Source organism: Leptonychotes weddellii, chromosome 9, assembly GCF_054177405.1.
Source record: "Leptonychotes weddellii isolate Sample4059 chromosome 9, ASM5417740v2, whole genome shotgun sequence".
Lineage (NCBI taxonomy): Eukaryota > Metazoa > Chordata > Mammalia > Carnivora > Phocidae > Leptonychotes > Leptonychotes weddellii.
The window spans coordinates 32,111,274-32,135,366 of record NC_138377.1 but is presented as its reverse complement, the minus strand read 5'-3'; the positions used below and the strand labels follow the sequence as shown (position 1 = coordinate 32,135,366).

General features: G+C 57.5%; 2 protein-coding genes across 9 annotated transcripts in view; one reads left to right on the top strand and one right to left on the bottom strand.

Moving 5' to 3' along the window:
• Positions 1-14,511, top strand: part of PLEKHG3 (pleckstrin homology and RhoGEF domain containing G3) — a 42,134-nt gene extending 27,623 nt beyond the window's left edge. Inside the window, exons 3-19 of one of the 5 annotated variants that reach the window (XM_031022487.2) lie at positions 236-333; positions 1,548-1,617; positions 1,960-2,006; positions 2,115-2,265; positions 2,354-2,485; positions 2,727-2,909; positions 3,486-3,578; positions 3,813-3,899; positions 4,157-4,190; positions 4,509-4,607; positions 6,876-6,965; positions 7,431-7,469; positions 7,902-7,921; positions 8,411-8,758; positions 9,234-9,350; positions 11,033-12,428; positions 13,135-14,511. In XM_031022487.2, the coding sequence (XP_030878347.2) occupies positions 236-333; positions 1,548-1,617; positions 1,960-2,006; positions 2,115-2,265; positions 2,354-2,485; positions 2,727-2,909; positions 3,486-3,578; positions 3,813-3,899; positions 4,157-4,190; positions 4,509-4,607; positions 6,876-6,965; positions 7,431-7,469; positions 7,902-7,921; positions 8,411-8,758; positions 9,234-9,350; positions 11,033-12,428; positions 13,135-13,868 (3,738 nt within the window). In that variant the 3' untranslated portion in view covers positions 13,869-14,511. The remainder of the gene's footprint in view (positions 1-235; positions 334-1,547; positions 1,618-1,959; positions 2,007-2,114; positions 2,266-2,353; positions 2,486-2,726; positions 2,910-3,485; positions 3,579-3,812; positions 3,900-4,156; positions 4,191-4,508; positions 4,608-6,875; positions 6,966-7,430; positions 7,470-7,901; positions 7,922-8,410; positions 8,759-9,233; positions 9,351-11,032; positions 12,429-13,134) is intronic. The other 4 variants (XM_031022488.2, XM_081830372.1, XM_081830373.1 and 1 more) reach the window with 4 other exon arrangements.
• A 1,496-nt stretch (positions 14,512-16,007) lies between these two features.
• Positions 16,008-24,093, bottom strand: part of SPTB (spectrin beta, erythrocytic) — a 122,413-nt gene continuing 114,327 nt past the window's right edge. The window contains exons 33-37 of one of the 4 annotated variants that reach the window (XM_081830370.1): positions 22,086-22,333; positions 19,410-19,583; positions 19,105-19,147; positions 18,407-18,509; positions 16,008-17,117 (exon numbers count right to left, since the gene is read on the bottom strand). In XM_081830370.1, coding sequence (XP_081686496.1) covers positions 18,441-18,509; positions 19,105-19,147; positions 19,410-19,583; positions 22,086-22,333 — 534 coding nt within the window. In that variant the 3' untranslated portion in view covers positions 16,008-17,117; positions 18,407-18,440. Of the gene's footprint in view, positions 18,984-19,104; positions 19,148-19,409; positions 19,584-22,085; positions 22,334-22,461; positions 23,677-24,093 lie in introns of those variants that run through there. The other 3 variants (XM_081830369.1, XM_081830367.1, XM_081830371.1) reach the window with 3 other exon arrangements.

The following is a 24,093-nucleotide window of genomic DNA, read 5'->3' as shown; positions in this document are numbered from 1 at the left end:
ATTTCCAAATTAGGTCACCTTCCGAGGTTCTGAATGGATGTTGATTTTGACCGGGGGTGGGGGGTGGGGTCAGGGGTCAGGGGGGAGGAGAGCTCTCCAGCCCAGTACAGTAGGCGATGTCTGTGAAGTTACATTGTCATTGTAAATGCAGGACAGAACTGAGGTGTGGCTGGGGGAAGTGGGGGAACAGGACTGCACCAGGAGGGGCTGGGTTCTGATGCCTCCCTCCACACAGGACTACCTCTTGAAGATCATTGACACGCCTGGGCTGCTGAAACCAGAACAAGTCAGCGCCCTCTTTGGGAACATAGAAAACATCTATGCACTGAACAGGTATGGAGTGGGCCTAACACACACCGTGTTCTGCCTGTGAGGCCCATCTCGGGGCCTAAGGAGGAGCCCTGGATGTCCCTAGTCTCTTGGGTTGTGATATGTGGGGTGGGCAATGGTGGTCCATCCCTGTTGAGCGGAATAGTTAGCTCCCTGTAGGAGAGAGGGGGATGTGGGACCACGTGCCCTGGGGCTAATGTGCTAGATCGTTTGAGGCCATGTGCATGTTGGGTCTAGCCTGGGCCAGCACCCCCTCAGGGACCTGCTGGCCTCTGGCATGTAATGCTCTTCCCCCGGTACCTGTGTGGCCCCTCTGTCTCTCCCATCATCAGTGCCCACGTGCACATCTCTTTATTTCTTCTTCACCTTCCCACGGACCCCATGGGAAGTCAGGTCTCCCTGGGGGTAATCTGACCCATTAGGAGAATGACAGGCCAGGCAGAATGTGATGGGGGAGGCTGAGCAAAGCCCGGTGAGGGGCTGCTTCAGGGCACAGGGACTCCTCGAGGATCTGGTGTGTTGCTGCCTGGGCCCACAGATTCCCCAGGGAAGGGACACTGGTTGGGAGGGGCAGTGCCTGAGGGGACAGCATCGGTAGTAGGAGGAACCTTACCCTGGGCCCTTTAACGTGGGCCAGAGGGGCTTCCTGCTGGGCCAGCTGCAGAAGTCCGGGAGAACAGGCGCAGGGTGACTTGGGCTGGCTGGTGGTGGGGTCGGGAAAAGAGGTGCACAGGAGGAGGTGTCCGGGGAACGTTGTGTTTAGGGTTTCCCATAGTGCCCCATCTAAGTTCTGGGGGTACTGGGGCTCACCCTGTTTCTTTCCCTTTCGTGCATCCTTTTGAACTGGGGGCCTTTGGTTCCTTTGGGAGTCTCCTCTCTCTCTTCTCCCCCCTTTAATCTCTGCCTTTGTGTGTTTGACTCCTTCTGCCTGCAGAGGAGCTGTCTCCCCTCCCAAGGTGGGTACTGGTGTCCCCTGTCTCTCTCCTGCTTGCTGAGCATGTGGGTGTTCTTTGCTCCCCGTCTTTGCGGCAGTGCTGGGTACTTTCTGTGGTTGCTGGCCTGGGCGGGGCTCACTCAGGATGGACGCCCCGACTCTTTGGCATGACACCCGGGGCTCCCTGTGTATCTGGGCACCAGGAGGCTGGGGAGGGGGCGTGTTGGTAGCTGTGGAGGCTGTGCGCTGTCTGGGGTCTGATGACCACTCTCCCCTCCCCCAGCCAGCTACTCCGAGACCTGGACAGCTGCAATGGTGATCCCGTGGCTGTGGCCAGCTGCTTCGTGGAAAGGGTAAGAGGGGCAGCTGGGTCCTTGCCTCTTGTCCCGCCTTGCTGGGGGCTCCGAGGCACAGGCGTGCCCAGCTTAAGAGGATGTGTGAGTCCTGGAGGCCTCTGTCCAGGGGAAGTGCCCGGTGCCCTGTCTCATGGGAAGGGCATTCTGGGGTAGAGCCGGGGGCCGCTAGGTGGATGGGATGTCCCAGACAGATGGGTCCAAAGATGGATCTGCAGGTGTTCAGGGAGAGGGGGGCCGAGTGTGCTCTGGGGGGGTCAGGGCCATGTCTTGGGTATACCCAAGTTTAGAGTCAAAGGGGAGTCTCCCAGAAATCACCATCTTTGTTTGGTCTCCTCTTAGAGTCAAGAGTTTGATATCTACACCCAGTATTGCAACAACTACCCCAAGTGAGTATTGGGGTGGAGGGGGAGACAGTTATTTTGTGGGCCTGGAGCACCCCACATCCCTATGTAGGCCTTCCCAGGTGGTGATGGCCCCTTCTCCCCCACCCCCAGCTCAGTGGCCGCCCTGACCGAGTGCATGCGGGACAAGCAACAGGCCAAGTTCTTTCGGGACCGGCAGGAGCTACTACAGCACTCTCTGCCCTTGGGCTCCTACTTGCTGAAGCCCGTGCAGCGCATCCTCAAGTACCACCTGCTGCTCCAGGTAGCCCAGTGGTCTTCCTGAGGATGTGCGGGGCCGGGGGAGGGGCAAGGCTGAGTCTGGGCTGCCTACACTCCTGTCTCCCACACAGGAAATTGCCAAACATTTTGATGAAGAAGAGGATGGCTTTGAGGTGGTGGAGGATGCCATTGACACCATGACCTGTGTGGCCTGGTACATCAATGACATGAAGAGGAGACACGAGCATGCGGTCCGGCTCCAGGTGCTCCAGGGCTGGTCGCTGGAGGGACAGGCCGGCTGGTGGGCAGGGTGCGGCCTCCTTGCTGGGGGGAGCTGAGGGTGGGTTTCCCTTCGGGGCAGTCTTCTCTGGGGGGGCCGTTGTGGCAGCGTGTATCTGATGGATGCGGTTGGTGGCTGTGTCTTTCGGAGTTTCTGGGGTTTCGTGTCGTCCCCAGAGGGTCACGAGTAGCCTGACTCTGGGGGTCGGGGCTTCTCTGCTGTAGGAGATTCAGTCGCTGCTCATCAACTGGAAGGGGCCGGACCTGACCATCTACGGGGAGCTTGTCCTGGAGGGCACGTTCCGCGTGCACCGTGTACGCAACGAGAGGACCTTCTTCCTCTTTGACAAAGCACTGCTCATCACCAAGAAGCGAGGCGATCACTTTGTCTACAAGGGCCACATCCCGGTAGCCAGGCTGCTGTCACGGCCTCTGCCCTCTTCCCCCCTTGCAGTGGGCCAGGCTCCATTCTTTTTTTTTTTTTTTAAAGTTTTGATTATTAATTAATTAATTGATTGATTATTTTTAAGATTTTGTTTGACAGAGAGAGACACAGCGAGAGAGGGAACACAAGCAGGGGGAGTGGGAGAGGGAGAAGCAGGCTTCCCGCTGAGCCAGGGGCCCGATGTGGGGCTCGATCCCAGGACCCTGGGATCATGACCCGAGCCAAAGGCAGACGCTCAACGACTGAGCCACCCAGGCACCCCTAAAGATTTTACTTTTAAGTAATCTCTTCACCCAATGTGGGGCTCAAACTTACAGCCCTGAGATCAAGAGTCTCGGGCTCTAACGTCCGAGCCTAGCAGGCGCCCCCAGGCTCCATTTCTTGACCTCTTCGTAGGACCCGGGTTGGGGTGGATCCAGCTCCATCCTTCTGAGATTACTCTCCCTGTCTCCCCGGATGGTCTTGAGGGGCTGGGGCCCCAGGTCAGCCCCCCCACCCCACCCGTTCGCGTGCTTGACCACGCTCTCCCTCTGCCCCAGTGCTCCTCCCTGATGCTGATCGAAAGCACCAGAGACTCCCTGTGCTTCACCGTCACCCACTACAAGCACAGCAAGCAGCAGTACAATATTCAGGTGAGGGGCGGGCCGGGGTGCTCGGGCTGGGGACACAGCGCCGCCTCGAGCCGGGCCTCACAGTCTCCCTCTGCAAGGTAGCGATCCCTGCGGGCGTGTCTCGGTTTGTGTGGAGGAGTTCAGGTAACCTCACAGAGGCGCCCTGGCAGGGCAGAGGCACCGGACACGGCCCACGGCTGACGGCTCCTGGCCTTTGGTAACAACCCTGGCTTCCTCTCCCTTCGGTCCTTCCAGGCCAAAACAGCGGAGGAGAAACGGAGCTGGACTCACCACATCAAGAGGCTCATCCTGGAGAACCACCACACCACCATCCCCCAGAAGGTGAGTTCCCGGGGTGCCCACCTGCCCCGTGACGGGGTGCAGGGAGAGGGTGTCCCTCAGCCAACTCCAGGGGCCCACCAGGGCCTTACTGCTGGACGTCGGCTTCACTCGAAGCGGGGGTCAGTGCAGTAGGCGCTGTGGGCTTTGGCACAGCCCCACAGGGTGTGGGGTGTCCCAGTGCAGCAAGAGCAAGTCGGTGGGCCAAGAGAGGCATGTGCGTAGCAACGTGGTAACTGGTGCGTTTCCTTCCCTTCCAGGCCAAGGAAGCCATCTTGGAAATGGACTCCTACTGTAAGTGTACTCTTTCTGCCTGCTTTCTCCCTAACTGGCCACATCTCTAGATCCTGGGGAAGCTCTGCCTGGTACTTCTATTCCAGGAAGCAGGGAGAATGAGGACACTCCTTCTGTCAAGGGCTAGGGGTCTACTGCAGGACCCAGGGTGTGGTCCTGCTGGCAGGTGGGACCCCCACTGCCTAACATTTCTGGATGGAAGCTGGAAGAGGAGGGAGCTCTGGAGGCTTCTGGCCCCTGGAGCTGGGGCAGGCAGCAGAGGTGGGGTCAGGGATGGTCAGAGTCCAGGCCCAGGCTGATTGTCAATCTCGTGGGCAGATCCCAGTCGGTACCGCTGCAGCCCAGAGCGCCTGAAGAAGGCTTGGTCCTCCCAGGACGAGGTGTCCACGCATGCGCGCCAGGGGCGCCGGCAGTCTGGTAAGCGAAGGGCTGTGTGGGCAGAGGCTTCCTTACAGGACTCTTGACCAGGACGGGGACTGTCTGCAGCAGCATTTGGGGCTGGCTCTCCCCTCCCCGGACATCCCGGGAAAGGGCAGGAGGGAGGGTCGCCGGGCACATGTGGCGCGTCCTGTCCCTGTGCTTCTGCTACCCTCCCAGGCACCTTTGTTCGGGCCCTTCTTGCCCACCAGGGCTGGGCAGCCCACCTTTTCCAGGGCCCTGAGAATGCTTGTTCACTCAGGCCTCCGTGCTCCTTCTTAGCTTTCCTGGGACCAAAACCTTGCTCCTTTGCCTCTCAGAATCCTGGGACTCAGCCAGGAGCAACGCTCAGACGTCATGGGTGATCCCCAGCCCAGTTCTGGAGCAGAACAGAGGCAGGACGTGGGGAAAACGAGTTAGACATCAAGTGGCACCAAATCCAGACAGGAAATATTTACTTTGGGTCTCAGGAAAAAGTTCCGTTTTCCTCTGCTGGATTTTCTTCCATGACTGGGCTTGCTACTATGTACTTGGATTTATTGGAATGAATCGTCTGTTGAAAAAGAGAAAACCTTGCTTTTATTCTTAGCTCTGGGGGTGATAAGGGTGTGTGTTTTCTACGTCTGTTCGTCTGCTTGTGCTCTGCTCTTGAGTCCAAGGCCCAGGGACAGATTTAGCTTCAGCTGGGCACCTGCCAAACATAGATGAGGTGAGAGTTGGAGTGAGAAGTATCTCAGAGACCCCTGGAGAGAAGATTCGGGAGTGACTGGCCCACTGTCCTGGTGTGGATCTCCTGGGTGCACTGGGCTTTGGCCATGACCCATGGGTCCCCTGAACGATTCTGGGGATTGACATGTGGGCTTTGGTCTTCTGGAAGATGGAGCCAAGTGGTCTCTGGAAAGCTTTTGTGATTTTGTTTGGTTTGGTATTATGCCCAATGGACCTTGAACCCTAGGCAAATTTGTGATGGTTGCAAACGTTTTATGACACCCTACGTGAAAAGCCCCCAGTTGGGGGGGTGTTACTTCATAAGTTTCTGGCCCTCGTTGTTTTCCTTTCTCCTATGATGCTCTTCCTGTCCTTCTAGCATTCCCCTTTAACCTGCCATAGCTTTGGATTGGAAGCTTCTGGCTCAGGGGAGAGCTGGTGGTGGTGGTAGGGACCGCAGTCCTGCCTGTCGTGACGTCAGCGCCCGCACTGTGGCTATTGGGGCACGCGGGCAGTGAGTCATTTTAGAGCTCAGTTTCCACAGAACCGAGATTTCCGCCTGTGAACCCTGATGGAGTCGGCTTCCGTTTGCTTGTTTTTGTACTTGAGTTCTCACCGTTATGAAACAAACATCTCTCTAGAACATGCTTCATCCCTTGAGCCTCTTAAAGTAGGGGATGCCGACCACTGTTGAACTTTGCCTTTTCTGGCGTAGGCGGGACAGCATCCGTTGGGCGTGTGCGCTGCTTGGGGCTGGGGGTCGCCACGGCAGCTGCGCACCCGAGGTGTGGTGTCCACCCTTAACCCGGAAGCGCTGGTTCTTGTCTGTCGCAGAGTCCTCGCCTGGAGTGGCTCTTCTCCCTGCTTCTGTTGTTTGAAATCAGTCGATTGGACTTGTGACAAGTGTGGGTAAAAGACAGGCCAGCAAGCGGCGCCTGGCCGGCTCTGTCGGTGGAGTGTGCGACTCTTGATCTCGGGGTCGTGCGTTCGAGCCCCATGTTGGGTGTAGAGATGACTTAAAAAAAAAGATGTAAAAAAAAAGGCCAGCAAGTTGCCGAGAGGGAGACGGGGCCCCACGCAAGCTTGGAGTCACCCACTCTGCCTCCAGGCCTCCTTTTCCCAGAGAGCTGAGATGGGCAGAGAGGATGCTCTAGATAAGGGAGGTGCTGCTGTCACCACTTGTCACTTGTTAAATATTCTTGATTGCAAGTGTTAAGATGAAAGAGTAGAGCATTTTGCATTTGTCTAAAAACACTCGGATTCGCAGCGTACTTCGGTTGTGCAGATCGGGCGCACGCACACACGCATGTGGGTAGAAGAAACTTCTGCAGTGTGACTCCCTGCTAGAATTCCCTTCCGCCTCCGAGTTTATAGCGGGCTCCCCGGTTAACACCAGCTGGGCAAGAACACTGGGGGCTAAGGTCAAGACTCTGTGGAGAGGTCCCCGGACACGTGACGTCTTATCCCTGCCTGCCTCTCTCAGGTCTGTTCCCAGAAAGGCTGCGATACAAGGTGGTGACACCATCAGCCTAATGGGTGTGTTTTGTATCCTGTTCCCAGAGCCTGGTCGGTCCTCGTTCATCCGGGCCACACTCCCCAGCAGGCAGCGAGGCTTCATGGAGCCAGGCCTTAACGGCCGTAGGAGATCGGGTGCGACCTCTGCTTTCCAGCCGGGGTGCTGCAAGGGGGCTTGGCCTCGGGTGTAGCTAATGCGCTCATGTGCTTATTGCAGGGAGGGTGGGGCTGGAGGTAGAGCTGAGCTTCTCCAGAGATGTGGCGAGTTGGTCTGAAGGAGGCAGCCTGGGACTAGAGCCCCAGAACCGAGGGCCCTGGGCTGGGTGCACTAATGCAGGGATCGTGGGCCGCGCTGTTCCTGGGAGGGGGGGTGTGCTGGCAGGCACAGCAGAGGTCTCCGGTGCTGGGTGGGGGTGGCCCGGGCGCTGCCTGCCTGTGGTGTAGGTAGGAGGGCAGCCTCCCTCAGGCCCTAGGGCTGAGGGGGCCCAGGCTGGAGTGGACTTGGAGCTGGTGGTGGCGGTGGCGCTGTGAGCATGGGACCAGGGCCAGACACAGCTGTTTCCAGGCCCGCACTGACTGTCCCTTCGCTTTCCTTCTCAGAGCCAACCAGACACCTGCTCAGGCAACTCAGTGAGAAAGGTGAGTGTGAGCATGGCCAGCCCTTCCTGGCAAGCTCTAGGGGAGGGGCAGGGAGGTGACACAGGTAACCCTCTGGGTGTTGAGGACAGAGGGGACCCTGCCTCTCCTCCTCCCTGGAGGTGGGCCTCCCCCCTTGCTGTGTGGCGAGGGGGCTGAGCTCTCCCTCCTGCACACTCCTAGTACCCTGTCCTCGGGTAACAGCCACAGTGAGGGGCACAGACCTGTGCTGCCCTGTGTCCCCCGGGGCCTCTGCTCTGTCAGTCATTCCTTTGAAAGCCCTGGAGACTGGGCACGGGTTCTGGGAATAAGAGCCGCAGCGAAGCCTTCCCTGGGGGGCTCCTGGTCTCTGTAAAGAGGTGCTTTCTCCTGCTTACCGATCTCTTTTCCCCTCCCCGCCGCCTGTGTGCTGGGACCTGGCCGTGGTGGGTGCAGCCAGCGCTGCAGAAATGAAGGTAAGGCCAGTGGGCAGAGAGGACTGGCCTGACAGAGGGGGTTGGGACTGCCAGTCAGTGCCCTGGCCCCCTCAGCTCTGTCGTCTTCGTGCATTTGACAAAGACTTTTCAGGCCCCTACTGTGTGCTCGGCTGTCACAGAGTCACAGAGATGAATAAGCCATGGCCCCCTGGGGATCCTTCCTTACCCTTTTCCTGGAATGGTACCCTGGGGGTGGCCCAGCCTGGATCTTCTCCATTTTCTCTCTCTGGGGCAGGCAGGCCTCTCTGGGTCTTGAGTTCCTGAGCAGGCACCAGCCCCAGCTTTCCCAGGTCCCAGCTTCCCACCTTGAGGACGCCCGCCTCGGTCCTCCCTGGGCCCTGGTGGAGACCAGGGCTTGGGTGTTTCGGCGCGGCTTTCTCTGTGTAAAGCCTCCGTACCCCAAGCCACTGGCAGGAGGAGGGGGCTTGCCCAGATCCTGGTCACGAGGGGGTCTTATGCTCTGAACAGCATGCAGGCTGTGCTGGCGCTCTCCTGGACTTCGGGCGGCCTCCCCGCGCTCAGGGCCTGCAGCCGGAGGCCGAAGGGGCTGCCCGGGAGGAGGAGGAGGAGGAGGAGGAGGAGGAGGTGGTGGAGGAGGAGGAGGCCTTTCAGGTGTCTCTGGAGGACTTGGCAGGGCATGAAGGCAGCGAGAAGGGGGCCAGACTGGAACCCCCAGGCTCGGAGGAGGAGGAGGAGGAGGAGGAGGAGAGCCTGGCAGTGGCGGAGCAGGTAGCCGACTTCGCCAGCTCCCTGCTGGCCGCCCTCCACTGCTGGCACTATCGGGCCAACGCTTTACTTTTCTCCCGGGGCGCTATGGTGAGGTGTCTCTTTGATCTCCCCACCTCCTTGCATGTTCCCTGGCGAGTGCATGCCCATCCGGGAGTTCTCTCCCCTGCCCTCCCACCCCTCTGTCCTGTTCCCTCACTCCTGCCATCAGCACCTAACCCCTTGCCCGCTGTCACGCCCTGGTGAGCCCTTGGCATGTGCTGTTTCCAGTACTGGGCATGAACTAGTGTCCTACCCAGTGAGCGTGACTAACGGGGTGGGGGTGGTGGGGAAGGGGGAGAAGCCAGTGGGGCTGGAAGGGGCCAGCGGGTTGGGCTTTTCAGAGGCTGCACACCCGGCAGGGATTTCTGTGTCCCCAGACCTGGAGGTCCAGGCTCAGGTCTCAGGCTGGCTCTCAATACAGCCCAGCCCCCTTGGGGCTCAGAAGGTTCGCCCATGTTGGGCTGCAGAAGGGATGAGCTCCCAGTTGTCCCAGGAGCTGACGATGGCCCTCTGCTTGCTGCAGGAGAAGGGGCACAGGGAGTCTGAAGGCCCCAAGAGCCGCAGAAGGTCCAGCGGCCGGTCTCCGACGAGCGCCGAGAAGCGCGTGAGCTTCGAGTCCACCTCCTCTTCCCTGCCAGAGGTGAGTGGCCGGCGGGCAGAAAGGGCCAGAGCACAGGTCTGCGGGTGCTGCTGCTGGCGCGGGCTCTCCTCTTGGGCCCTTGGGGACACAGGGGTCCCCACTCCCCTCTCCGGACTCTCGGCCCTTTAGGAAGCCTGTGTGGCCTCTGGGCCTATGGTGGGGTAAGCAGGTAGCCCCTGCCTATGAATTAGAGAAAGAAACCCCTTTTTGACAAGATGCAGTCTCTTATCAAGGGTCGTATTCGCAGAAGCGACCAGATTTTAGGTCCCTTCAGCCAGGCCTCCTCGTCTAGGCCCTGCCCCTGCCAGCTGGCCAGACATTGGACTCACGACTGTGCCCCCCTGGGTACTGACATCTACTGGGCACTTCCTACACGTCCGATGTTTTATTTCTTCCTTCTATTCCCTGCAACAGTTCAGGCAGGAAGAGGCTCAGAGAAGCTGAGTGACGTGCCTGGTGTCGGGCAGCTTCTGAGGGGCAGAACTGAGATCAGATCACAGTCTGTGACTTAGAAGCCCACATTCCACTTCCTGTCACCCCACGCTGTCTGTGGGTGGAACCGATACCTTTGTTTTCCTAAAGTTACCAGAAAAAGTGTATGAGGCCTTGACCCCAGGGCAGACCTCACAACCCGGGCGGGTCTGAGGACCCTGACACTGGATAGGAGTCTAGGGTGGTGCTGTTCCATGATAACAGGAAGCAAGCCACATGGATAACTTTACATTTTCTAGCAGCCGTGTAAACAAATTATTTAATTATTGAATGTTAACTATACTTTCAACATGTAATCAATGGAAAAAGCTATTAATGACATTTTATACTCTGTACGACGTTTTTGCAGTCTGCTGTGTATTTTACCCTTCCGGCTGTTCTCAGTTTGGACTAGCCACGTTGCAGGTTCTCAGAAGCCCCTTGTGGCTCAGCACAGTGCGGTTCAGGCCACCACCATGGGTCCTGCGTTGCAGACTCCGGACTAGAACAGTGGGGGTCGGGTCTGGTTCCTCAGAGTGGAGAGTGTCGCTCTTCTTCCTAAAGCCCCTCTGGGAAGCTGCCTGTACTGGCTGGTTTCGTGGTTCAAATGACCTTCAAGGTGGTCAGGAAGAGGTTCTTACATTGGCTTCCTTCCTTACCTGTCTCCTGGGCATAGGCAGCGTCGTGCCTAGGGCCAGAGGCTGGCTGGTAGGAGCCAAATCCCTGTCTTCATCCGCTCTGACGGGACTCTATCATGTGGTCCTATTGCCCTCTGGAGCCTCATTCACACAGGAGGTCGTGGCCACTCGGGGTAGTTGGGTTTGAACCCAGAAAAACCCCCATGTGGTCTCTAGGGCTTTAGAAAGCTGCCTCTCCATCAGGCATACCCTGTGTTGTGTGCTCCCACCTTGTCCCTGTAGCTCCCAGGCAGGCTGTCACTGAGAGGTGCCACCACTCTACCCCATCTGCGTTCCTAGAATTTTCCTTGGGTTTTACAACCCAAGGCCACTAGCTGCATGATGACTGAGGGACATCACCACGTTCCTCTCCGTAAGGGCCTGTCTCTCCCACTCTGGAGTTGTGCTCATTCTCACTGCCTTTGGTCCTAAACTGCATAACCTCTCCCTGGGCTTTGAGCAGGTCATGCTGTCCCCTTCTCCTTTGGGTCTCACGAGGGAGGCTTTTGGCTCATAGGAGCTCTGTTATCCCAGGTCGAACCAGACCCTGAGCCTGAGGTGGAGCAGGAAGTATTTGCTGCCATGGAAGTTCCCAGCACTGAGGAGGTGCCCTCAGACACACAGTCTCCAGAAGTCCGGGAAGCACAGCTTGATGCCCACCAGGAGCTGCTGGGGCTGGACTCCCCGGGTGACATGGTGGACTTTGTGGTGGCCGAGAGCACTGAGGACCTTAAGGCTCTGAGCAGTGAGGAGGAGGACGAGGACATGGGGGCCACCCAGGAGACCGAGAGCCTCCTGCCGCCCTCTGTGCTGGACCAGGCCAGCATCATCGCTGAGCGCTTCGTCAGCAGCTTCTCCCGGCGGAGCAGCCTGGCGCTGGAGGACAGCAAGGCCAGCGGCTTTGGGACCCCGAGGCTGATGAGCCGGAGCAGCAGTGTGCTCAGCCTCGAGGGCAGCGAGAAGGGCTCAACCTGGCTTGGCAGCACCACGGACGCCCTCAGCTCGCAGCCGCCCCCAGAGATGGACAGCACTGCGGGAGTGGCTGCAGAGAGTGGCCCTTCGGTCAACGGGACGGAGCCCCCGAGTCCGGGCTGCCCAGCAGAGCCCGACAGGTCTTCCTGCAAGAAGAAGGAGTCGACCCTCTCCACCCGAGACCGGCTGTTGCTGGACAAAATCAAGAGCTACTATGAAAACGCAGAGCACCATGACGCGGGCTTTAGCATCCGGCGCCGGGAGAGCCTCTCCTATATCCCCAAGGGGCTGGTGAGAAACTCTGTCTCCAGATTCAACAGCCTTCCCAGGCCGGACCCAGAGCCCCTGGCTCCGCTGGGGCACAAGAGGCAGGTGGGCTCCCGGCCGCCTTCGTGGGCTCTGTTTGACCTCCCAGGACCCGGCCAGGCGAGTGCTGGGGAGCCAGCTCCTATCACAGATGCTGAGTTCCGGCCGTCTTCAGAAATTGTAAAGATCTGGGAGGGAATGGAGTCTCCCGGGGAGAGCTCTCCGCAGGGGCCCGGCCAAGGCCAGGCCAATGGTTTTGACCTGCACGAGCCGCTCTTCATCCTGGAGGAGCACGAGCTGGGGGCCATCACTGAGGAGTCGGCCACCGCCTCCCCTGAGAGCGCCTCCCCCACGGAGCGGCCCAGCCCAGCCCACCTGGCCCGGGAGCTGAAGGAGCTGGTGAAGGAGCTGAGCGGCGGTGTCCAGGGGGAGCTGGTGACTCCGCTGCACCCCCGCATCGTCCAGCTCTCCCACGTGATGGACGGCCACGTGAGCGAGCGAGTCAAGAACAAGGTCTACCAGCTGGCCCGCCAGTACAGCCTCCGGATCAAGAGCAAATCTGTGACAGCCAGGCCGCCTCTCCAGTGGGGAAAGGCAGCTCCCACTATTCCCTGCCTGCAGGAGGAGGCCGGGGCGCCCTTAGGCGGCAAAGGTACAACTACATGGGTGGGGAGTAGGCCCTTCCCGCAAGTCTGGGGTGGAAGAGCCTTTTAGGAGCAGGTCGGCTCCTGGGGGAAAGTGACCCCTGTAGAACCATGACCAAAGAGAGGGCTGGACTCCACGCAGAAGTGGTGTGAGCCCTGGCGGTTAGTCTAACGCCCAAGGCCAAGTGCGTGGCCCTGGTTGAGCCTCCTCACTGCCCTCCCCGAGCCCTTCCTGTGGAGCAGAGACCTTGGGAGGAAACGGGCCATGGGCCCTCTCTTCCAGGAGACTGGAGGCTCTCGTCTTTTCCTTAGACTCCTGACTCTGTTCACTGCCTTTTCTTCATTTTCTCATTGCTTTTTTTTTTTTTTAAGATTTTATTATCTGACAGATCACAAGCAGCGGGAGGGGCAGAGGCAGAGGGAGAAGCAGGCTCCCCACTGAGCAAGGAGCCTGACGTGGGGCTCGATCCCAGGACCCCAGGATCATGACCTGAGCCGAAGGCAGACGTTTAACCGACTGAGCCACCCAGGAGCCCCTCCACCCATTGCCCTTTGATAACGGGGCTGGGGTTGGTGAATGTGATTTCTCTCCCCTCACAACCAAAACGCCAGCAAGCAGCCTTGGCTGGAGCATGAGCAGAAGGCAGGGCAGAGTCCTCACTTGCCCTCTCCCCTCCCGCCCAGCCATTCAGTCCACTTACCGTCTCTTCACAGGCAAGAGGAAGCCAGTGCTGTCCCTCCTCAGCTCTGAGCAGACGGTGGCCCAGGAGCACAGCCCGCCCAAGCCCGGCTCTCCTCGGCATTTCTCCTTCAGCCCCACTGCTGCCAGCCCGAGGACCACCTCGCCTGGGGTCCGGCCCTCCTCCCGAAGCCCCCTCAGCCCCTTCGACACTGAGACCTTCAACTGGCCTGACGTCCGAGAGCTCTGCTCCAAGTACGCCTCCCACGACGAGCCATCGCAGGCTGAGGGCAGCCGGCCCCGTGGGCGGCCCGTCAGCCGCAGCTGCTCGGTGCCCGAGAACATGGTGGAGCCCCCTCTGGTGGGCAGGGTGGGCCGCTGCTGCAGCGTGGGCGCCAGGAGGGGCCAGGTGGGCCCAGAGGCTGTTTGGGCCCAGCCTCCCGGCAGGGTGCCCCACAGCAGGCCGGTCGGAGACGAGACCCTGTACGTCACCGCAGACCTCACCCTGGACAACAACCGGCGGGTGATTGTCATGGAGAAGGGGCCCGTGCCCTGCCCCGCTGCAGGGCTGGAGGAGCGCAATGGGCGGGGACCCAGCTCACCAGCAGCCACGGTGGGACAGGGCCTGGATTTCCAGGAGTCTGGAATTTCCAGGAGTCCAGAGTATTGGCCAAAGGAAGAGGGTCCCAGGGACCCAGCGGACCCAGGCCAGCCAGGCCGAGTGAGAAACCTGAGGGAGAAATTCCAGGCCTTGAACTCTATAGGTTGACTCTGAGTCCTGGGAGAGGGAGGAGCTGTGCGGCAGGGCGGGGACGCAGAGGAACCTTGGCGTGCTTGCCCACAAGCCTGGGCTCCCCCTGCTCACATGAGCCCCTGAAAGAATGCTCTGGTGTGCTCAGCAAGTGTCTTCACCTGCTGGGAATGCCCCGGCGCTCCCCGGGGCTCATGGCAACCTTCATAGGCCCAGCTGAGCCCTTCTCGCCACTGAGGCCAGTGTGGCCACTTCCCATATATATAGTTCTTCCCTAGTAAGAAGCTGAATATTTAAGCTCTCCGCTTCCAGGGAGAGCAAGCCGTGCTCAGGCCTCTGGTGTTGGGCTGACCACCGCCAGGCTGAGGAGCCCACCCAGAGCAGACGTGGAAGTGGCCTGGGGAGGCTTTGCTCTTTAATTGTGCCTTTTTAGGATCCAGGCAGGAACAAGGCCCATAATTTATTGCTTTCCATTCTGTGGTATCTTTGTATGTGCACGTGTTTGTGAGTGTGTGTTCTTCTGTTGTTGATTCCTCTCCCATGAAGAATGTAACGGACTCGGTTCAGGTACTTTTGTAGGTTGTCTTGCTGACCCTGTGGTTGTCGCTAATGTATATACATTTCATCATTTGCCAATGGTGCAATATCCGCTGCTCACCAACCGACCTGTGTGTGGCTCCTCACTGGGCCTTGCGGGGTGGGGAGAGCTGGCCAAGGCGGGCCGGGGGGTGGTTGCTTCCACATACCCTCCTGCGTCATCCGTGCTCACGAAGCATAAGGCACCGGGGTGCTTGCCACGTGCAGGAGGGAACCTGTTCTCCATCCACCCCGGCCTGGCATCCTATGCTGGTGGGGGAGCTGGTGGGGGGAACGACGCTGTGCCAGCCTCGAGCTCTTATCCTCAAGGACCAGAGTTGGACTAGAAAAGGTGAGGAAAATGAATGGAACATTTTTCTAATGGGCAGAAATTTCCAATGTCTGGTGCCTTTTCTCTCCTCCAGTTCCCAGGAGACATTGTAGGAGGCAAGGATTCTAAACTTGGAGCCTAGACATGTCTTGAGGTGGCTTGCAGCGTCGTGTGAGGAGAGCAAATGCATTTTTTCTGGGACGGAGCCTCAGTTTTCATCCCATTCTCAAAGTGTCTTTTCTCAAAAGGGCTGGGAGCGCCTGCCTATTTCTGATTGGGCTTTCTGCCCCTTCTCTGTGGTGGACCAGCCTTGTTTGGCCCTGTTCCTCCAGGCAAGTGTTCCCACAGGTCTGCTGGGTCCGGACTCTGCGAGCTTCTGATCTTGGAGGATGCACTCAACCTGAAGGCAGTTGTGCAGAGTCTAACGAGGTCAGGGGAGGAGTGCAGGCCAGGGGAGGCCTCTCCTAGACAGAAGCAGACAGGGCAGAGCTACCCGCTGTCCTCAATGTTCTGTGGCCACTTCCACTATTGCTGAGGATAGTTGGCTCCTACCAGGCTTGGGGTATAATGCTCAGGAGCCATGAATGTATTGGAGCAAGAGTGAGGACACCCAGGTTCTGGTCCCAGCTCTTCCATTAATTAGCTGGGTCACCTGAACTCTTTTTTTTTCCTCATCTGCAACTTGAAGAAAATAGATGATGCACTGCTTCTCAAACTCCCTGACTCAGACTTTTCGGGGCGGGTAGGGCCTGGGAAGTTGTAGTGAGCACTTTCCCCTGGTGATCCTTAACCGGCTAGGTCTGCCTGGGAGCCTTGAACCAGCTCACTGGTTCTCACTCGATACCACTAAGAGTCAGCGGAGCCTTTTGAAAAATGGTGATGCCGGTTTCATCCACCTAGACCAAAAGAAATTGCCCCCCCCCCCCCGCCCCCGGAGGTGAATCTCAGGCATGGCACTTCCAGTGATTCTGACGTTCAGTGAAGGCCAAGATCTCTGTCCAGAGCTCTGTGGGGAAGGGCTTGCCGCAGACCCTCAAGATGGTTGAATGCGTGAATGAGCAAGCTTCACTCAGGCTCTCAGGCAAGGCACACAGTTGGGTGTGGGCGTAAGACTCTCCAGGGACAAACGAGAGACTGGCTCTCCCTCTGTCTCCATGGTGGTCCCTCCCTGCCTTTGCTCACTCAACTACCCCTCCTTGCTCCAATTCATGGGGAAACAAAACTAGTCAAATAAGGAAATGAGAGAAAGATGGAGCATTGTCGATTTATTAGAAAAACTAGTAAATGGGTTTTCTCTGGTGGTGGAAGCACATTTGAGCAGGTGGAGGACAAGGCCCAGCTGGCCCCAGGGCCAGTGCCAGATTGTGCGATCTGTGCCCAACAGGGTTGCAGTCTTGTGGAGCTGCCTCCTCCCTTGTGTCCTCCCTGAGCTTGCTTGTCCAAGCGACGAGGCCCTACAGTCCTCTGGGTCCTTGCCCCCTCCCACTAACGGGAGGGGAGAGAGATCCAGGACCAACCTTGGGGACCCTAGTTGCCCTCCGATAGGAAAGAGAAGTGGTGTGGTGGGGATGCTGAGCTTTCCACAAGCTTCCTGTTACGGGTGCTGGTTGTGGGGCTGGGGGGAAGCCTGAGGACCTTCCATACCCCCGCCCCCCAGCCAATCAGTTGAGGCCAGGGGATGAAGGGGATGGAGAGAAGGAAGGAGGACCACCTGACCATGCCCAGAAGGAGCTTCCTCTAAGCTGTTCTGGGGAGGAAGCCTGTTATGCTGGTGTGGACTGGAGCTGTGTCAACCTAGTTTGGGAATACTGTTAAAAGATTGCAAAGTAGAAAATGTAAGGAGGGGAAGACCCTTGCCAGAGTGCCGGGAGCATAGCCCCGTGTGGCTGGGCTCGTGTAGCTTCAGTGCTGTTGGTGAAGGTCTTGGGGCCTGTATGATGTGGGCGGGATGCCTGGGGCACTGGCAATAGCTGGTGGGTCACATGCAGCTGGCTGCCATTGCCCAGTCTGGGGGACCTGGGGTGGTGAAATCCTACCTCTTCCTTTGGGGCCCTTTCATTCTTTGGACTATGGAGTTACTTGCTGGAGATTTCTCACCTCGGTTGCTATTTTGGCACACATAGAATGGAGAGGGGGGCCCCTTGTCTCCCTAAAGACTGGTCCGGGGGGAAGAGTTGAGGAAGATTCTTGCCACTACCTGCTCTTCAGGAAGGAGCGTGCTATTTGCCTTGGAGCAGGACATGCCCTCAGATGCACCAGAGGCCTTCTTCATTGCCAGGTGAGTGTGGTCACCTCACTGCCTCCTGCTTTGGTTTCCCCAGATGGAGAAAGAGGCTGGTGAATGGTATATACTAGCTTCCCTGTAGATGCAAAGAGGGATGTAGGATTAGATGCACAGAGGCCAAGTGAAGATCCTGGCTACAAAGTGGGCCCGCCCAGTCTGGGGATGTCAGGCTCCACTGGAGAACTTGCCTCCTGCTGTTCCTGTCTGAAGTTAGCTACCCCTTGACAGGGTGGTATTGATCTCTGAGCTGTGCCTGCCTGCACTAGGGGCTCCCGGGAGGGCCTGATAACTCTGGATGCCTACCCCTGTGGCTGCTACCTGAACCTCCGCCCCTTCCAGAGGGATCATCACAGTGTGTCTAAGGCTCCTCACAGGGAAGGTGATGGAACAGCAGCTGTAGGCCCCAGGGACTTTTATGGTCTCTTCAGGGGGAAACACCTGCTGCCCCCAGTTTGACCCCTCTTTTGGACCTAAACCCAGCTAAGATGGAGGCCGGAGCTGTATTGCTTTCAGAGTGGTGGGGGAGATCTTTGTTGGGACGAGTGCCCTCTTTCCTCCAGAAGTCTGACCTTCCCAGCATGGGGAAGGCTATCCCTGGGGAAATAGTGTGCAGGGCTCCTTTTAGCTGTGCTTGGGGATGGGGGTGTTAGATGTTTGGTGGCCTTTGCACCCATGTAACTTCCCCAAGACCAGGACCTTCAGGAGAAGCTGAGCAAGGGGTGCCGTATCTTCATGGCCCAGGCGCCCGCATTTGCCCCAGTTGTCCAGAGGTGGTGTGACGTGGGTGGTAGTACCCAGGTGTGGTTCCGTTTGCCACCCCAGAGGGCTAGGTCATGAACTTTGCTGTCTGTCCAGCCAGTACCCTCAGGTGGTAGCAGCTACAGACAGGACACATTGGGCCTTTGGCTTTGGGATGCTTTACTGCAGAAGCTGGGGTAGCCATCTTCTATCTGGGGAACTGTACTATCCCTAAGGGACCCGGGGTCTGAGTCGGGGAGGCTCCCAGAGTGGAGAGGCAGAGCCTTGGGCAGTGTCAAAGGTCTGTCTGCCTCCTTCACCTCTGAGCCCTATGCTATTCTGTTGTTTGAAGAGGACCCGCTTGAGAGCTTTTACCTCCCTTTTACCACCTGTGGTGGTAGCAGAGGGCACCGGAGGCAGCAGGAGGCCCTTGCATTGAGGACCCACCAACCTTGGGAGGTGCCTACCCCCACTTTTTTTTTTTGGTGCGAGGAAGAGCGGGGAAGCGATGTGGTGGCCCCTGAGGTGAGAGTCCTAGTTCTGAGGAAGCCCCATGGGGAAGAGGCCCCTTGTGTCCCCGGGGTCCCCAGCAGCCCCTTGGCCAGGGCTAGAGCCCTAGGCGCCTACCTGAAGCTCCTTCCTCATGCCCCTAAGGGGCAGGTCAGGCATTTCCAGTGTCCTCTTCCCTTTCCCTGGCCGTGACCAAATGGGAGGTAGCCCCAAGCAAGACCTGCTTTGGGAAGGGGGCAGCATCTGAGGAACCTCTTCTGCTCCAGTTTTGTGGGGTTTGGGGGCTGGAGGGCCCTCAGTCGGGAGGAGAGGCAGGTGGGAGAGGAGGGTGGGTGCCTGGGACACCGTTTCCTGCCCCAGGGGCCCCTGGGCTGCACTGGGCGGAGGCGGGCATCAGCCGGCAGGCGGAGCAGGCAGGTGCAGGCAGCGGGGTGGGGGGACGGGCGTCGGGCTGCGGACAGGACCGGGCCCGGGCGCCCCGCCAGTCCCTACACGGCCCAGTCCCGCCGGCGGGGTGCCAGAGAGGCTACTTCTTTTTGGGGAAGAAGCTGAATCTCTTCTCCTTGTCTTTCTTGCCAAGGCTGGCGTCGGGGCCGGTGCTGGAGGGCAGGGGCAAGCTCTGTGCCTTGATGCGGATGCTCTGGGATTCGTTGATGGCGGTGCTCACGCCCTGCAGCCAGGACAGCATCTCCTCCTGCAGGGCGGGAGGGTCATGGGCCACCAGGGAGGGGGCTGCCCCTAGGACTTCTGTTGGGAGGGAGACATCTGCCCCTCTGAGGTCTTTTGGGGTCTGGGTGAGGCCGCCCTGCACTTACCTCATCCTTGCCATGGAAGAGCCACTCACTGCCATTGCTCAGCCTAAGACAAAAGAGGGTTTCCTGCTCTGCAGCCACCTCTGGCTGGAGAGAAGCCAGAACCCAGAGCCTTCCCAGGACCAGAACCCTCACAGGCAGCACAGCACCTGCTGAGAGGTGAAAATCTGGACTCGAAGCCTCTTTGATTTGAAAAGTCCCCGAGGGGCAACTGAGGCGTGGAGCTGGTCCCCTACAAGGGACTCCCGTCCAGCCACTAATGCCAAACTGTGCAGCCAGGGAAGGGGCCCTGCCGGGAGGGGCCTCACCTCAGCTTGAAGACATGCTTCTTCTTCTTGTAGTTGGCCGCAATCTCACAGATGGCGTGTCTCAGGGCCAGGGGCTCCTCCCCATGGTAGGGCACCCCCAGCGCCAGGTTCTTGGCGTCCTTGTAGAAGGTCAGCTCACTGTTCCGGAGCACACAGTAGAGGTTGTTCCAGGACCTGCGGAGATAGCGGCCGGCTCGCCACGCACGTCCGGGTGCAACACCTCTGCAATCAGTTCTTTTTTTTTTTTTTTTAAGATTTTATTTATTTATTTGAGAGAGAGAATGAGATAGAGCATGAGAGGGGGGAGGGGCAGAGGGAGAAGCAGACTCCCCGCCGAGCAGGGAGCCCGACGCGGGACTCGATCCCGGGACTCCAGGATCATGACCTGAGCCGAAGGCAGTCGCTTAACCAACTGAGCCACCCAGGCGCCCTGCAATCAGTTCTTACAGCTTTGCCATTTTTTTTTTAATTCTGCCATTTTTGCCCCAATAAATAGTAACACATTTTACAGTTAGAAAAGGAAATGAAAATCATCTGCATATAATTCCACTACCGAAAGTTAGCTATCTTTGTCAACATTTTATGTATTTTCTTCTAGTCTTTCTATTCACATATTCACATTTTCTTCTATTCACATATATAACGAAAACTGGGTTATATTGTATATTCAATTTCATAGCCTGCTTTTATTTTTTTCATATCCTGCTTTTAAAATTAACACTATATCAGGGTGCCTGGGTGGCTCAGCTGGTTGAGCATCCAACTCTTGGTTTCAGCTCACATCATGATCTCAGGGTCCTGAGATCGAGCCCTGTGTTGGGCTCCAGGCTCCGGGGGGAATCTGCTGGAGATTCTCTCTCTCCCTCTCCTGCCCCTCCAACTCATGCCCGCTTGCTCTCTCTCTAAAAATAAATAAATCTAAAAAAAGATTAATGCTATATCATGAATATTTTCACATATTCTTCAAATCTTTCCTAAAAGTAATTTTGAATTGTTAGATGGTATCCCATCCTATATATAAATAATCCCTTTATTGGTGTACCTTGTAATTACTGGAAATTTAAATGGTGCAATTTAAACAGCAATGTGAAACATTCATGCGTAAATCTTCACTGTAACTCTGATCTTACCTTGAGATACATTTCTAAAAGTAGGATTAGTGAGTCTAAGACCAACAGTGTAAACTTAACTTTCAAAGCCCTTCTCGCCCATGAGTGTATGTGATTCTCACTACAGAACTGAAGTGAGCAGAGCAGCGTTTTGTTCTGGTTATTTTTCATTTTGTTGAGATCTGCCCGGTATACTGTACAAGCACTTTTTAAAGAAACACATTTGTGCAAATCCAGGCCCAACTGATGTTTGGTGACAAGCTTAGAAGCTCATGGGTTGGCTAACCTGAGCTCCTTGACCGAGCCACGGGAAACGGGGCACCTTTTCACCCTTCACAGGAATGAAGGCTGGGGAACAAGGCAAGCTTTTCCTCTTCCTCCTCCCTTTGGAGGGCAGGAAGGTGGAGAGCTTGTTGGGCTCATAGGAAAGACTACAAGCTCAAAGAGAGAACTTGACCTGTACAGGACGGGCTGGCTGCAGAGCCGTTTTACGGGGCCCAGGTTTCTGACACCCAGAGAAAGATCCTCCAGGAAAGCTCCGATCTTTCCCGTAGCCCTCACCACCTTCTTTGAGCTTGGAGCCCAAGTCAGGCAGTTGCTAAGAAGGAGCTGGGCCCTGGAGTAAAATCCTGCCTCGAACAAATGACTTCCCTGGAATTCTGATTCTCTTTCCGGGCAATAGAAACCTCGATATCACAGGGTGGTTGTGAAGATGGACTCAGTCCTAACAATGCCTTGCACATAGCAGGTGCTCAGTAGATGCTAGTTTCCCCTTTTCTAAAGGTGGACTCTGTATAAATAATAAACTTCTTCAGGGTGCTTGGGCCCCCAAATTCATTTTTGGGATTTGAATGAGCTTTAGCATGTCCCACCTCCAGCCCCCTCAGCCCAGGCTCTGTATGCTGCCACTTGGCCCTGAGAATATGGCTGGTTCTCGATGCTGCCCAGTGTCCCTGCGAATGGAATGCTGCCTGGAAACACAGGCCCCCGGGGACCTTGGGTAGAAGCAGCCCTGGACGGACTGCACTCAAGGACGTAACTGCCTTGGGGCCGGGAAAGGACATAGCCTTCGAAAGAGTTCCTCAGGGGCACAGAGTTGCTATAGGACAGCACTGGGAGGGACCACCAGAAGGCACGTATGCCAACCCCATTCTCCTCTCCCATTTTACAGCTAGGGAAACAGGCCCAGATTGGTTAAAAAGTGGGACTTGGTCAAGGATATGTTGTTGCTGCCAAGACCTACCTACCTGTTACCCAGGCCTGGGATAAGAATAACCGCGAGTGTTCACTGAGAACCTACTCTGCCAGGCTTGGGATCTGTACCAAAGAGGCAGGTTCTCCCCATCATCCCCATTTTACAAATGGGGAAACAAAGGCTGAGTAACTTGTACAAGGGCATAGGATTTGAACTCAGGCCTTTTCCCATCATGCCCAGGTGCCCGGGAGCTCTCAGAAGAGGCAGAAGGCACCCTCTCCCCTCCCCTGCCCATGTTGCCGAGGCTCTGTAGGGGGAGAAGTCCCTGGGAGCCGCCCACCCCTCCCACCAGGTGGCCTGTCCCACACACACCTGTTGGATGCCTTCTTGTTGGGCCCCTCCAGGTCATGCTTGCGTCCCAGGTAGCCCTCCATCTGCACACTGTACCCGTGGTCCCGCTGGGCCGGCAGCGTTGTAGGCTCATCACCCTCGCTCAGAGGCGTGTCCAGGACCTTAAAGAGAGGCTCGGTGGCGGGCCTCTCATCCCCACTGGATTTCTCCTGCGGCCCCGGAGGGGGTGGCGGCTGCAGGTCCTGAGGCCACTGCCTCTCTTCTTCCCCCTGCTCAGGGGCATACGGGAGGAGCACACCTTGCTAGGGGTTCAGACCCAGGGGTGGCTACCCGGCAGGACTGGGAAGCCTGAGCGCCCCCCCCGCCCACCCCCCAGCCTGGTTCCTGTCTGGCTCTCCCTTGACCTGTGGGGCCACCTGCTCAGCTTCCCTCGACTCTGCCCACGCCTCCAGCTCCGTCCCCACTCCCTGCCCCCTCGAACACAGTGAGGGAGGTTCTTAGAGTCAGCTGAGGGGCCTGGGTGATGGTTTCAAATGCCAATGCTGCTGGCCAAGCCCTGGCTCACTGCCTGGCTCCGGCCCCTCCCCCTGCTGCAACAGGGACCCCAACTGAGTTAAACGTGGGCTCCGGCAAGATTTTCTATGAAGGGTTGTGCTGCTAACACAGGTGTGAAAAACGTCTAATAGGATGTTGAATGGGGACTCTGCTGGTACCTGCTTGTGTCTAAGGCCCCAAAGCCAAGGGGACGGGCCCTAAGTCTCCTCTACCACCTTCCAAAGGGAGAACCTAGCTCCTCCCGGGTCGCAGTGTAGGGCTAACTGGTCCTGCTCCCATCAGTGGACTGCGATTTGCTGGAGTAGGGCCGTGCTTCCTTACCCCAGCTGCCTTTTACCATCACCTCAGGAGCTTTAGCAGAATACACCCTGGTGCGGGGTCAGAACATTTGTATTTCTGAATAAGCTTTTCACACTCTCTAATGAGCAGCTGAAGTTGAGAATCCCCACAGAAGGAGTCCCTGCTTCCGGGAAAAGCTGTGGCTTTTACCTCCCTGCACTTCCCTGGGGGGCGTGGGGCACTCCGGCCCCTGCCCAGCCCAGTGAGGGGCCTCCAGTGGAGGCAGATGTCCACGAGAAGGGGAGCAGGCCTTCCGGTCCCCATCTGCAGAGGCCTTTGCGATCTGCCTTTGTGCCCACCTCCTACCACAGAAGCAGGCAGGACAGAAGGGAGCAGCAGGGGTAGCCAGCTTCCCACCGCCAGGTCGGCCAGGTCGGCCAGGTCGGGCACCGGTGGGTCCTCCGTGTGCCAAACGAGCTCCAACGAAGGCAGCCTAGCTCGAGCCGGCTCGTCAGAGCCCTGTCTCCAAGGCCCGCCTGCTGCAGACCTTACAGCACCGGGTGGGAAGGCTCCTGCAGGTCCTGGAGCTGGCCATGTCTGGACTGAAGGACCAAGGGCGGCAGCCCAGGAGGACCAGGGCCGCCCCAGGCAGGAGACACCGCCCCCTTTGCTACTCCCTGCTGCTTGCCCCACAATTGAAGGTGGAGGCCTGGAGGGGCCAGAGAAGAGCGAAGACCCTGTGCTCCCCATTGTGGGTCCTTCAGACCACGGGTCAAACCTGAAATAGAGAAATGGAGGATGGGAGAAGGTGCACGTGACATCGGATAGTGGACTGAAGTAGTAAACTGAGACACACTGGGTGGACTCTAACAGTTGAAGGTGACCGAGGACTGCCTGAGATGATAGTAAAGCAATGGAAGGAGAGGCTCAATGTGGATGGCTGGAAGAAAGGTAAAGCTGGTCGTTTGGGTCCCATCAAATCAGGACTGTCCAATACACAGTTTTAAGTTGGAGTTCCAGTAAGATCTCTCTTAAAGAAAAGATAACGGGACTGAAAAGTTTGAAAACCACTAACCTAGTGTAATACCTTCAATTTACAAGGAAATCTATGCTCTGAGAGGTTAAGTGATTTACCCAAGGCCACACAGCAAGTAAGTATCAGAAGTGATTGAGAGCATGCACTCCAGAATTAGAA